Here is a 14,387-nt window from a genome sequence, read left to right as displayed (position 1 = left end):
TTGTACCTGTTGCTATTTTCCAGAAATATTTGAAACACATAATAAATGTTCACGGATGATTTTTTTTCAATTGTTCAAACATTCAGGTAGTATTTCAATCCTTCATTCTGTGGCTCCAATTGTATTGTAACTTGAAATTTAGCTAGTTTTTTTTTAAGTTCTTTTTCCAGTAAATTTCTTAAGATGCATGTGCTATACAAATAAGTTTTTATGTTTCGTTCATAGCAAACGTCTTTATTCTACTATCCTACTTTGCCTGGATTTGAAATTTGGAGACATCACTTCATAGTTTTCCAGTAGTAGTGCAGTTAAGTCTAATGCTGTCTATACAGGTTCCAGCTCTGAGAGTTTTTTACTTTTTTATTCTTTCTTCCTCTTCCTCCCCTCTTTGTTTTCTTTTTCACAATCTTCTCTACTTTTGATTTTTTTTCTCTTAAGAGAATTTTTATTTAATGGGAGGACATTTTGTGAGTTTTGCCTCTAAATTTTTTTCTTCCTATTTTTTTTTTTAATTTTATTTTTTAGCTTTAAGTAGACACAATATCTTTATTTTTATTTTCTATGTGGTGCTGAGGATCATACCCAGTGCCTCACACATGCCAGGTGAGCGTGCTACTACTTGAGCCATATCCCCAGCCTCCCTGTTTTCTTTATACCTTTGCTCTAAGAATTTTGACTTTGTAAAAAAATGTTTTTACTATATTCTAGCTTCATTATTTGATCATTTCTAATTTCCAAAAGTATTTCCATGTTCATTTCTCTTTTCTGCCCAAATCAAATTAAGAGAACAAAGTTAGCATCACTGACTTCCTAATGTGATGAACTAAAAAGGAAAAGAGAAGGAAAAAAAAAGCTTATTCTCTACCTCTCTTTTTTTAATGAATCTGTCTTTTTTTTAAGAGAGAGAGAATTTTTTAATATTTATTTTTTAGTTATTGGCGGACACAACATTTATGTTTGTATGTGGTGCTGAGGATCGAACCTGGGCTGCACGCATGCCAGGCGAGCGCGCTACCGTTTGAGCCACATCCCCAGCCCTTATTCTCTTCCTTTTATATTGGAGATATATATATATTTTAAGCTGCTTAGGGCTTCACTAAGTTTCTGAGGCTGGCTTTAAACTTACAATCCTCCTGCCTCAGCCTCCCAAGCCTCTGGGATTATAGGCATGTGCCATTGCACCCATACCCTTATATATTTTTAATGAATCACACAAGAGTAGGTCACATCACTTTTGTCTTTCATGACATTGACATTATTGAAAAATACTGGCCATTTATTTTGTAAAATATCCTTAAATTGTGTTCATCTAATATTTCCTAATAGTAAGATGCATGTTGTGGTGCTTTGGCAAGTATATTATGTGCATAATGCTTTTTCCTTTTTAGTTCATCACATTAGGAAGTCAGTGATGCTAACTCCATTCTCTTAATTAAGGTGTTCTTGCAGCTTATCCACTGTTCAATTATCAAATTCCCCTTTATAGTAGTTCAGTGTTTTGTGGGAAAGTATTTTAAAATTATGTAAATATCCTTCCTCTTCAAACTCTTACCCACTAATTTAGCATCCCTGATGATGAGCCATTTAATGTCTACAATGGTTGTGTTGTGATTTTCTAATTACTTTTCTTATTATAGTTAATAGTTGACATTTTACTATAAGGAAGATCTTTCCTTTCTCAGCCATCATTTTATGTTATTCAATTAATTATAACCTGTCTACTTCATTTTGAAGCTTGGATTACCTAATAATTGGCCACTGGGAGCCTCTAAAGGTGGCTATTGTATCCTTTTGATAACCCCCTGATACTTTTTACTATTTCCATACATTGTGGAAAAAAAAAAGTTTCAGGCTCACCTTGGACTTTTACTTACCTAGCCTAAAGTGTGGAAAGTAAGACAGGGCATTAAAATAAAGTTAAAGAAATAGAAAGGAGCCATATTTCATCTACAGATCAGATGAAGGATTTTACAGTTAAGTGATATTAAACTGTCATTTTAAAAATCAAAATTGTTTATTAAAATGTATATTTTTTTAAACTCAAAATTAAGAAATTTAATATGTTTACAATTTTATGCACTTAAGCATAAATGAGTCATGTATTGTTGATATTTCAATGGAAGCAGAAGAAAACTATTTCATAAAGTGAAAGCATAAGTTAGAGGTAAAAACTGGGTAAATAAATGGAAAAAAAATTTTGACAATGGAGACTGTGGGCTACAAGAAAGAAAGATGTTTTGTTATGGACACTGAGATAATAAAGAAATAATAGAATACAGCATATTTACTGTGGTACTTTGAGATAACTACTAAAAATTGCCTACGTAAACTAACAATATAGATGAAGGTAAGGTGTATCAAGCAAATTCCTACTGAGGCAAATGAGTCAGATTTTTTTTTTTTTTTGATGGTGCTGGGGTTCGAACACAGGGACTTGTACATGCCAGGCAAGAACTCTACCAACTGAGCTATATCCCCAACCCGAGTCAGAATTTTTGAATAAAAAAGATTAGGATTCATCTTAGCATTATGTGAACCAAAATTGCCAATATCTTGGCAGGGCACAAGAATCACGAGCCACTCACACCTTGTAGATTCAAACAGCAATTCTTTATTCCCGAACTCACACCAGCCTCTACACACATTCTGGGGAAATCTCAGTTCTGCTGCCCAATTCACGTCCCAAATGATTTCTGAATTCCACGAGAACTCAACAGGAACTCAGGCAGCAGGAACGCCCTATTCCCAGCAGCAATAACCTTAAACCTGGAACTTCCCTAAACCCAGATTATCTTAAACCAGGAACGCCTTAAACCCAAATTATCCTAAACCGAGATACTTCCTAAAACCTGCAGGATACACCCTAAACCTGGATCCACCCTCGTCCTTGAGCAGGGTCACCTTTCTCAAACACACATGCAATGTCACAGCAAATTTCCAAGGCAAGTCCATTTAACATGGGGTACGCTGGCAAGGAAATTTCGATGCGTCATTCCTACTTGCAATGGCCCTCAGCACAAAATTTAAAAAATAATAACCAACTTCTTCTTTCCTCAGCCATCTATTTTCTCTCCTTAGAGAACAACACTGATTTAGATTTTTACATATCCAAAGATTTAATATTGACTATCAAAATCATTTTATGTGTTTCCATCCATATGGTCCTTCTAGAAACACTGATACAAGTCTACTTTAAAACACTGTGCTATAATAATATATAAAATAGTTTTATATATTATTAAAATATATATATTATTAAAATAATTATATTTTCAGGGCAGACATAAAATTATTTTTGTAATTTAGAAACATAGTTAAATAAAAAGAGTTGAAGTTGATAGATGGGACAATGACACTTTTTTTTTTAACCTGTTCCAAATATATCTGGAGTTGACTTGATTCTTGTTTCTTAAGAACTTTCAAGCTGGGCATAGTGATGCACCCTTGTAATACTAGTGACTTGGGAGGCTGAGGCAGGCGGATTGAAGTTTGAAACCATCCTAGGCAATTTAAGCATTAATCAACTTACTGAATTACAAAAAAAAAAAAAAAGTACTGGGAATGTGCCTCAGTGGTTCAACCCCCAATAGGAAAAAAAAAACAAACACCTAAAAAACTCTTTCATGTTCAGGTCTGGTGAGATCAGGGCTATTTATTTGACAAGTGCTGTTTTTTTTTTCCACTATTTTCAACACTTTACTTCTCATATTTTATAATATATGTCTTACATTCCAGGTAGTTTAATTTTTCTTTTTCTTTCTTTCTTTCTTTTTTTTTTTTTTGAGCTGGGGATTGAACCCACGCTTCCTGCATGCAAGGAAAGTGCTTCATTACTGAGCACTTCATCCCAGACGTCAGTTTTTCTTTAGGTATGTCTAATCTGGTCTCACATCCATCTCTACAATTCTTTGCTTCATATTTTGAATGCTTGGGATATTTGTCTGGGAAATCCTTCTGGTTCTGGTTTTTATTTATTTATTTATTTATAAGTCATAAAGGGTTCTCATTTCCTGTTCCATTCCCTGACATGCCCCTTCCCTATGTCTCTTCACCTGGCTGTTTTCATATTCAGGTCTGGTGAGATCAGGACTATTTGACAGGTGCTGTTTTTTTTTTGTTTTTGTTTTTGTTTTTGTTTTAACTTCCAGGAAATACTAATATCAAGACTGAACTTTATGTCCCAGGAGAAGCAATATTGATCCTTGTCAAGACAGATGACTGCAGAAGATTTACCAAGTGAACATAGCAGTGTCAGGTGGGAAAGGGATAGGCATAGAGCAGGGTGTTTCTACCAGGAACCCCAAACTATAAGCTTCAGTATTCACCTGGCAGCAAAGATCCAATAGCTCCTCTAGACAATGCTAGTGTGCAGGGAGGAAGCATATGTCAGCATGATGGAGAATGTCCTTGTGATATCAGAAAGCACCTGAAGTGTGTTTTAGCACCTAATTGGTTGTTCTTTCACGTGCAGGTTGCCTGGTGCTTTGTTCCCTTAGCCACCTCAAACCGACCTAACAGCATCTATGGCTCTAGATCATCCCCAACCTAGAGTATTGCCACCTCCACAGGGTCTGCTTCCTTTGTCCTCTGCCTTTGTCAAGGATTGCACTGGTCACAGGATCACTGAAGTTTTGGTTGACACTGCCACTCCAGGATTTGAGCTCTTTTTTTTTTTTTTTTTTTTTTAGAGAGAATTTTTAATATTTATTTTTTAGTTTTCGGCAGACACAACATCTTTGTTTGTATGTGGTGCTGAGGATCGAACCTGGGCCGCCTGCATGCCAGGCGAGCACGCTACCACTTGAGCCACATCCCCAGCCCCCGGATTTGAGCTCTTTATCTTGCCTTCTTAATGGATTTTGTTTCTGTCCCCATCTGATCCCATTCCCAGCTATCCCAGGCTGTACTTGGATCCACAGAGGTATACAGAGTGCCTGTGTCACAGTGTATGTGGTCAAAAAAGTGGTGTGGTGGCTGAGGTGACCCAGAAGTATAGTGACTTTAGCACCAAGTAGAGAAAGTCAGCCTTGCCTGCCCCCTACCCCAGCTTCCTGGAGTTTTCAGGGCCCTACTTGATGTGATTGGCCATTGCCTGAGCTTGTATCACAATGACCACCAGGGTTGCTAAGCAACTGTCCCCAAGGATTTGAAGAACAAGAGCTTTCCTGCCAGTGTGAGCAGGACATAGCTCTTGCTCCTTTGTGAAGAACTAGTCCTGAGAACTCCTGATGTTACAGTGGATGGCTGCAGATCCTGGAAGTACATGGGGCCACCCAGTAAGGCTCAGGGAAATCTCACTGTGGTGCCTCAACACAGGCCTGGTACTGTAAGGGTCCGGCGAAACGTCAGAGTAAGAGACCACAAGAGACTGTCTTATGCAAAAGCAGAAGGGTGGGTTTATTTGGAGACCAGCATGCTGGGGCCCGAGCTCTCTCTAGCAAAGAGAGATAGAGCCCTGAGAACAGCTTGAGCAGAGCTTATATACTTTCCCTGGAGAGGGCAGCGAGAGAAGTTACATTTTGTAGTTTGGCAGTTGGGGACAGCTCATTCTGGGAACAAGATTAGCAGACAGTCCACAGTTAGGGACAGCACATTCTGGGAACAAGATTAGCAAACAGTTCTTAAGATTTCAACAGTGTTTTGTTAAGCATATAGAGAAATGGAGTGACAAGTACCTATTTTATTAACCTTTCATTTTTCATTTCTTCTTCTGGCTACTTTTAATCATAAAAGTGATCATTGGGGGGTGTTACATTCCGTGTCTGCTAGTGGGGTATATTGTTGTCTGATTACCATAAGTTTGATTTGTCCAATTTGGGCCTGGAGAAAGGAAACTACACGGTTGAGCAAACAGGGTCCTAATGTTAGCAACAATATAAGAATTATTAGAGGACCGGCCAGGGCTGATAAAAGCGTAGTTAACCAGGGGGATTGTGTGAACCAAGACTCATACCACCCTTTTTGGGTCTCTCTCTTTCTTTGACTCTCTTCAAGGGGTCTTCTTAGTTTACTCATAGATTCTTTTACAACTCCAGTATGGTCGGCATAAAAATAACATTCTTCCCTTAATGCAGCATAAAGGCCCTCTTCTCTCATGAAGAGGAGGTTCAACCCTCGCCTGTTCTGTAAAACAACTTCAGAGAGAGAGAGGTTAAAGATTCCTGCAAAGCTGTGATGGAGGTTTCTAATATCTTTAAGTTTTGGTCCATTGCTGTTTTTAATTGGGACATTTATTGTGTCCCACGGACCAGGACAGTGGTTCTTGTGTTCATTCCTGCAGCAATTCCCATTCCTAATAAGATGGCTAGAGTGAGGGCTACAGGTTCTCGGTGGAACCAGGTTGTATGTCCCCTTATTTGATCTTTAAATGAACCTGCGTCATGATAGAGCACTCTGGGAAACATCTGCACCATTACATAATTAATTACATTTGTTGACCATTTTATGAAAACATAAATAATGTTTAAGTATATAGAATTATACTGTTGTAGGGACGGACAAGGCAAGGCACCTAAGATAGCACTGAAGACAGGGAAACAGTCCTATTTGGTTGCAACCAAATTTAGAGGGCATTGCTTCTGTTGTAGTCAATTAATCCCTTGAATCCCAAGTTTAGGTAGTTTTAGAATTTTGTACTTAACATGTAAGGGAAGTTCACAGTCTGCAAAAGTTCACAAAAAGCAGGGTTTTTTTTCTCTCTGTTCTGGGCAAGTTAACTTTTCAAGGACACCTGGGAGGGGGAGAATTTTTTCTTTTTCCTTGCCAGCTGTTACCATGGAGCCCAATTGAAAACTTTTTATCTTAGAAATGTAGCCATCTCTGTGAAGCCCCAGCTCAAGGCCAGAGGCCTTGTTTACATATTTTGTGAAAAACTAGTAAGGGGGTGTCTAGCTTAGGAGTGCTGATTTTTCCAGCCAGTGGCCAAGTAGAACAGAGCAACATGAAAAGAGGAAGTTTATCTATACTGCACTCTTTTATAGGGACTCTTTTGCAGAAAGTCCTAAAGTCAGCCATAGTGAAGACTTCTGGAGAAGGTCAGTTAAGACTTTCCTGTGGGCCTGGTATAGAGGGGGAGGACGGGGAAGGCGGTGCTGAGAGCAGCTCCGTGGATCTGAGAATGAGGAAGGAGAGATGTAAAACAATAATGGGAAAGGGGCTTGGGATTTTCCTAGCAACAAAAACTTGAGTAGTAGAACAGGTAGAGCAGAGGGGAAGACTGGAGTGAGTATCCCAAAAAGCCTGTGAGGGACTTTAAATTTTCAGTAACCTGTTTTTAGTAATGATAAAGCAACTTTAAAGGCCATTTTCATTACATCTTGGATAGTCCTGGTGGGACCCGGTGTGGGCACTGACAGAAGAGAGGAGTGAATGGGTGGAAAGATACCTCAGTACTTGTTACTTCAGCAAGGGGGCAATGGTCTGAGAACTGGCGGAGGTTTGGGTTCCATCAGGTAGCCCCTGTATGTTCACATCCTTATGACTTACAGAAGAAGTTGGTTTTTCCCCCACATAGCCATGACTGTTTGTGGCTTACCGGGAAAACATAGTAGTCTAGGTTAACCAACCTGCATCTGGCTCGCGTGTCCCTACATCCATAATGTTTGTTTCTATTATCTATGGTACGGAAGGAATTTAATGGAATTTTAGTGGGATCCTCTTCATCAGGGATACCCAATAGGAAAGACCTATAGCCAACTGACGAATGTCTGGGTGGAGAGATGGCCATCAGGTCCCTAAGAGGGCTGTATGTGAGATAGATCATACTTTCTGTCCAGTAGGATTTATGATCAACCATCGCTGCTGAATGGGCTGATGAGGGTTAGGACTTCTGGTGGTCAGGGGGAGAATCCATAGCCTTATCCACACGGCGAATACGAAATTTGAGAGGGTTACCAGTTTTTTTCCAATTTCCAGCCAGAGTCTGGACAGGGCGCAGGCTTGAGATGAGAGGCATGGATCCAGGAAGTGATTCTGTCTACCTTTACCGCTGTAGGTGTTATAAGTAGCACCTGGTATGGTCCTTTCCAGCAGGGTTCTAGGGATGACACCTGATGTCGTCTTACATAGATGAAGTTTCCCACTTGATATCGGTGTGGAGTTCCTTCATCCCCAGGTTGGTAGGCAGTGGCCAGCTGTTTCCACAGGTATCACTGAGTTTTTTCAAAAGTTTTAAGTTTGTCAAGCAAGGGGGTGTGAAAGGAATCCTTAGGTCTTAGAGTTGGGGTCAGGTCCCTTATTGGAGGAGGGGCATCATAGAGAATTTCATAGGGGGTGAGGTTACACAAAGAAACAGAGGGAGTATTTCTTGCACGAAAGAGTGCATAAGGCAGGAGCATAGTCCAATCTTTTATGCCGGTCTCCAAGCTTAATTTCATCAAGGTCTCTTTAATGGTTCTATTCATTCTTTCTACCTGTTCTGAGCTCTGGGGTCTATAAGCGCAATGTAACCTCCAATTAATCCCCAGGGTCCTGGTTAACCCCTGACTTACCTGGGCCACGAACGCCGGTCCATTATCAGACCCTATTACCTTAGGCAGATCGTATCTTGGAAAAATATCTTTCAGGATCTTTTTGACCATCATTTGTGCTGTTTCTTTTCTTTTTTTTTGTGGGGAAGGCTTCAATCCATCCTGAAAATGTATCTACAAAGATTAGGAGATATTTAAGTCCATACCTTGCTGGCTTAATTTCAGTAAAGTCCACTTCCCAAAATTGTCCTGGTCTGGTCCCTCGAAGGCATCTTCCTACAGGGAGCTTGGAAAGGTAAGCATTAACCATTTGATAGACCCGACAGGCTTTTGTTACCTATTCAGCTATTTCCTTTCGTTGTGAGCCGGTTAGTGGAAAACTCTGTTCTTGATCCTTAAGGAATGTCTGCAGTTTCTTTGAACCAAGATGAGTGAGTTGATGTACATTCTTAATGTAGTGTAGGGCTTTCTGAAATTGCAAGTTGGGTTCAGTATTGTCAAGGAGTTTAGTGTCAGTGTCCTCAGCTATTAAGTTGTCGGGGTGCTCTGATGTAGTTAAATCTCTTGACTCATATTTTCCCCGTATGGAAAGTGTTAACATGGTTACTCTGTTTAGGGCTGCCTCTTCATTTGCCCTCTTGTTAGATGGGGGTGGTATCTGCACAACGGTTTGTTTTCTGGGCTCAGTGAGCCATCGTTATCGCCCCTAAGGGAATAGTTCAGGAAGATTACTTCTTGCTGGCAAATTTGGGCCTTTTTGGCAGAAGCTCAGATAATAGTGCTTGGGTCCCAGACTCACAGTTTTCCTTGGTGTCTGCTGCCAGTAGCAGGTCATCCACATATTGAAGCAGGGTGACTTCAGGGTGCATGGTTCTGAAGTTATTGAGATCTCTATGGAGGGCTTCATCAAAGAGAGTAGGGGAGTTTTTGAACCCCTGTGGGAGTCTGGTCCAAGTTAGTTGATCAGTTGTTCCAGTTTCTGGGATTACCCACTCGAAAGCAAACAGCAATTGACTATCTTTATGCAGAGGCAAGCAAAAGAAAGCATCTTTTAAGTCCAGGACAGTATACCATTTTCGTTCAGGGTTCAGGGTGCTAAGCAGATTGTATGGATTAGGTACTGTGGGGTGAATGTCCTGCACTCTGTTGTTGATCTTTTTTAGGTCTTGAATGGGGCGATAGTCCCCAGTTCCTGGCTTTTTTACTGGTAGCAGGGGAGTGTTCCAGGCCGATTGACAGGACCTTAGGACCCCTAAGGCCAGATATTTCTGAATATGGGGCCTCATCCCATCTTTAGCTTCTTTGCTCAGAGGATATTGTTTAATATTAATTGGGGAGGCTGAGGTTTTTAACTCCACCATTATTGGAGGTTGTTTTACGGCGAGGCTTAACCCAGCAATTTCTGCCCAGGCATCTGGGTAATCTGTTATCCATTTCTGGGGTAGCTTGCCTGTTTGGTCAGTCTTGGGGGGTGGGAAGAGTTGATGTTCATCTTCTACTGACATAGTTAAAGCCATGACTATAGGAGTTTTTACTGAAGGATTTAGAAATTCCATTTGGGGGCCTTCAGGGTTAAAAGTTATTTTGGCCCGGAGTTTGGTGAGCAGATCTCTGCCCATCAATGGGGCTGGGCATTCTGGGATCACTAGGAAGGAGTGATGGATTTTTCTTTTTCCCAGGTCCATGGTCCTCTTAGTTGTCCAAGCCTGATAGTTACTGCCGTTAGCCCCTTGAATTAGAGACCTTTTAGTTGATAGAGGGCCCAATGGGGCCTTAAGGGCTAAGTATATTGCCCCTGTATCCACTTCAAAGTTTACTGGGGTCCCCTCCACTTCAAAAGTTACCCTGAGCTCGGGGAGGAGATCCGAGCCCCGACTTTCTTAGTCATCCTGGCTGGCGTGGCTGTTTCTTTCTAGGGCACTCTTTGACCCAGTGTCCTTTTTCTCTACAGTAGGCACATTGATCTGAGGCCAGATGTGGCTTTTGGCGTGGGCCCAGGTATCCCTTTCTGTCTCCCTGTCTCCTAACTTCTGGCCTATTTGTTGTTGTGACCAGGACCTTAGTCAATGCCTCAGTCTGTCTTTTGCTTCTTTCATCCTCCCTTTGTTCCTTCTCTTCCTCAGTTTCTCTCTTATAGTATACCTTCTCGGCTTCTCTGCCTAAATCTCTCAAAGTCATATCTTGTAATCCATCTAAGCATTGTAACTTTTTTTTAATATCCAGGGCAGCTTGCCCAATAAAGGCTATCGTGACAGATGCCTTTTGATCCTCTGCCTGAGGATCAAAAGGAGTATATCTCCTATATGCTTCCATAATTTTCTCCAGAAACATAGAGGGTGATTCATTAGGCCCCTGAATAATCTCTCTTACCTTGGTCAAATTAGTTGGCCGTCTAGCGGCTGCTCGGAGACCTGCTATTAGAGCCTGGCGGTAAGTGGACAGATGCTTTCTACCTTCAAAGGTGTTGGGGTCCCAGTTAGGTCAGTTCAAGGGGAAGTCAGCTTTGATTATGTTGGGAAGTTGTGCCGGTCGCCCATCTGGTCCGAGGATATTTTTTCTTGCTTCCAGGAGGATTCTCTTTCGTTCCTCTGTTGTGAAGAGAGTGCCTAAGAGTTGTTGGCAGTCATCCCAAGTAGGCTGGTGTGAAAACATCAATGACTCGATCACACCTGTGAGCTGGGTGGGGTCCTCAGAAAAAGGGGGATTGTTATTTTTCCAGTTATATAGATCTGAAGAGGAGAAAGGCCAATACTGGTAGACTTGCATTTCTCCATTATGGCCATCCTCTATCATTGGCCCATGAGGATGGAGGGGAAGTATCATGGGGGCTTCAGGGTTTTTAATCATTCGCTGCCGGCGAGTTCCTTTAGCTGGGACAGCTTCCTCCAGGGGAGGAGGGGCTATGTGTGCCTCGGGAAAGTCATCTGAAGGGCGCTGGGCTTGCTTAACCTCCTTCAATGGTAAAGAAGCTGAGTCAGCAGCAGGGGAATCACTTAGAGGGTGTTGGGGGTTGGGGAACGGAGGCAGGGGATAAGGAAAGGGAGGAGAGTCCAGCAGAGTCAAATCTTGAGACTCAGGGAGAACAAAGGGTGGAGGAGGAGGTTTGAGAGATAGAATCGCAGGGGAAGGGGTAGGAGCAGGAACAGGGACAAGAAAAGCCTTCACCCAAGGAGGAGGAGATTCACAAAGGTCCTGCCAAGTTAAGATATACGGCTGTTGCTCTGGATGGCTATGTGGCCCCGGCTGAAAGACAAAGATAATATTTCTGACTTTTCAAATTAGTGGGGAGTAGAAAGATCCTTCTGGAGGCCATCCAATTCCAAAGGCGGGTCATTCTGTGGCATAGAGAGTCTGCCAGGTCTGGCGTTTTACTGAAAAAGAAAGATTCTGAGCCCTTAAGCGGACTTCAGTCCAGTGAATGACTCTGTCCCATAACGAAAGTTACTTGAATAAAGACAGGGACAATACAAACGTGACACAAACATGGACACACAGTTAACAGTAAACGTGTAACACAAGTTCAGAGGCAAAGATTAAAAACAGACAGTGAATTCAACCTGAGAGAAAGAATAGTTGCCGGCAAGACCAGACGGGTTGGCAGCAGAATACTGATGAGGGCACCTTGTCCCTCCCAGATGGGGGCATTTCCGTCCCCCCCAGAGTCCCCCAAAGTGTCCCTTGAGGAGACGTGGTCTGTGGCTTCAGGGACACATCTATCCATCACCGCCAGGGGGAGCTTACGCTCTCCACTGACAATCACACTCTGCCAACCCAAAACCAGAAAACCAGAAAAACCAGAAGGCTCTGAGAGCTCACGCTCTCCAGCCCAAAACCAGACTCTGAGCGATCGCAAAGGAGAAGAAGAAGAAGATAAGACGTTTTATTTATCCCCCTAAAGGAGTCTTGTTGAGCGATGTGTAGTTCCCGGCCAATGCACCAAATGTAAGGGTCCGGCGAAACGTCAGAGTAAGAGACCACAAGAGACTGTCTTATGCAAAAGCAGAAGGGTGGGTTTATTTGGAGACCAGCATGCTGGGGCCCGAGCTCTCTATAGCAAAGAGAGATAGATCCCTGAGAACAGCTTGAGCAGAGCTTATATACTTTTCCTGGAGAGGGCAGCGAGAGAAGTTACATTTTGTAGTTTGGCAGTTGGGGACAGCTCATTCTGGGAACAAGATTAGCAAACAGTTCTTAAGATTTCAACAGTGTTTTGTTAAGCATATAGAGAAACGGAGTGACAAGTACCTATTTTATTAACCTTTCATACCCCTTCCTCAGGCCTGAGTGAGGATGTGCCTGTGAATATCCCTAGAGTCTGCCCTGGGCCAAGGGAGAGTGGGACTGCCTGTGAGCCTTGTGGCTGCTGTTTCCAGAGAAGCCCCAGAATGTGGATCAGAGCCTGTAGATGATGGTGCTGCCTCAGTGTGTGTGTGTGTGTGTGTGTGTGTGTGTGTGTGTGTGTATGTGTGTGTGTATGTGTGCATGTGGACACTTGCCTGTGTGTGGATCTTCTGGAGATGGATGGATCCTGTGCCTGAAGCTTGAACTTCTCTGTTGACCATGCTCTTTCTCCTGACCTGATAATACTTTGTGTGCCAGTGTTTAGCTCTGACACCATGTATGTTGCAAAGTCACTGAGGCAGGTCTTGTGTCAGGGTTTTTTAGCCTCCTGTTTCCTCCTGACCTGCGGGAGAGATGGGGAAAACATGCCCTGACCAGGACGACTAGCCGCCCACACCTAGCCCTCCCTTCCCTAGGACAATCGGGTGGGCCAGGGAGAACAGTCAAAGCAGGATCTCCTTTAATGAGAAAACATACACAGCTAATATAATGTACAGGAGCCAATCAGGATAAAGGTCAGCAGGGTGGGGAGAATTTACATCTACACCCATCCTACAGGCAGTAATGTCTGTGAGGGCAGAAGGGTTCTGAGCCTATCCTAGAGGTGGTCTGATTCTTCATCACAACCCAGGGCAATGCCTTCTGGCTAATCGATAGGTGTTCTCTTAGCCACATGTGGCCCCAGGACTGGGAAGCGGGTGCAGCCAGCAAGTTAAGTTTCCTCTTTTCTGATGCAACATGCCCACGTTACATCATGCCCTACAGTCTTGAACTTATGATCCTCCTGCCTTGGCCTCCTGACTCACTGGGATTGCATGTATGTGCCTCTGGCTACAAACTCATTTTGAAGTTACAGAAAGGTATAAAGACAGGTCAAAGGAAGTGGTTCTATCTCTAATCATACCATTCTCTAGTGTTAGCTAATGTCTTAACTCATGATTTTAATGAGACCAAGAAAAAAGTGGCTTGGGCAATATTACTAACCAGAATGCAGACTTTGGGGATCCATATGGCAGGGTAATGCTATCTCCTCAGCTGCTTGTACTCTTACATTTTTTCCTCAGTCCTTCCTCATCTTCCATAAGCTTGGTGGTCTTTCATTTTAGGATACCCTTCAAAAGAAAAAAGGCTGGGGCTGGGGATGTGGCTCAAGCTGTAGCGCGCTCGCCTAGCATGCGTGCGGCCCGGGTTCGATCCTCAGCACCACATACCAACAAAGATGTTGTGTCCGCCGAGAACTAAGAAAAAATAAATAAATGTTAAAAAATTCTCTCTCTCTCTCTCTCTGTCCCCCTCTCTCACTCTTTCTTTAAAAAAAAAAAAAGAAAAAAGGCTTTCCATGGAAAAGGGTGATGTAATTCTTTGGTGTCAGTTCCATCGTTCTCAGCTCAGTAACATCTATTTCTTCTAGGCTGATGCAATCATCCAAGAGTTGTAGCTTGTTATGTTCATTCATATATATATATATATAAAACTTGGGTTTTCATTGCCAGTCATACAGTTGAGTGATGGAAGTATTGTGACATGGATCCAGCACTAGTTGTTCTTTGCCTTCCTTATTTTTTCCCTTTACTTTCA

The 14,387-nt window shown here is 42.3% G+C and overlaps 1 protein-coding gene across 6 annotated transcripts in view; it reads left to right on the top strand.

Moving 5' to 3' along the window:
• The first annotated feature begins 6,789 nt into the window (after nucleotides 1–6,789).
• Nucleotides 6,790–14,387, top strand: part of LOC144371016 (uncharacterized) — a 46,751-nt gene continuing 39,153 nt past the window's right edge. For 2 of the 6 annotated variants that reach the window (XM_078033201.1, XM_078033200.1), the window contains exon 1: nucleotides 6,796–7,034. In XM_078033201.1, coding sequence (XP_077889327.1) covers nucleotides 6,941–7,034 — 94 coding nt within the window. In that variant the 5' untranslated portion in view covers nucleotides 6,796–6,940. Of the gene's footprint in view, nucleotides 7,035–14,387 lie in introns of all 6 variants that reach the window. The other 4 variants (XM_078033203.1, XM_078033205.1, XM_078033208.1 and 1 more) reach the window with 4 other exon arrangements.

Source organism: Ictidomys tridecemlineatus, chromosome 15 (genome assembly GCF_052094955.1).
Source record: "Ictidomys tridecemlineatus isolate mIctTri1 chromosome 15, mIctTri1.hap1, whole genome shotgun sequence".
NCBI lineage: Eukaryota > Metazoa > Chordata > Mammalia > Rodentia > Sciuridae > Ictidomys > Ictidomys tridecemlineatus.
The sequence above is the reverse complement of the archived record's forward strand: the minus strand, read 5'-3'. Positions and strand labels throughout refer to the sequence as shown.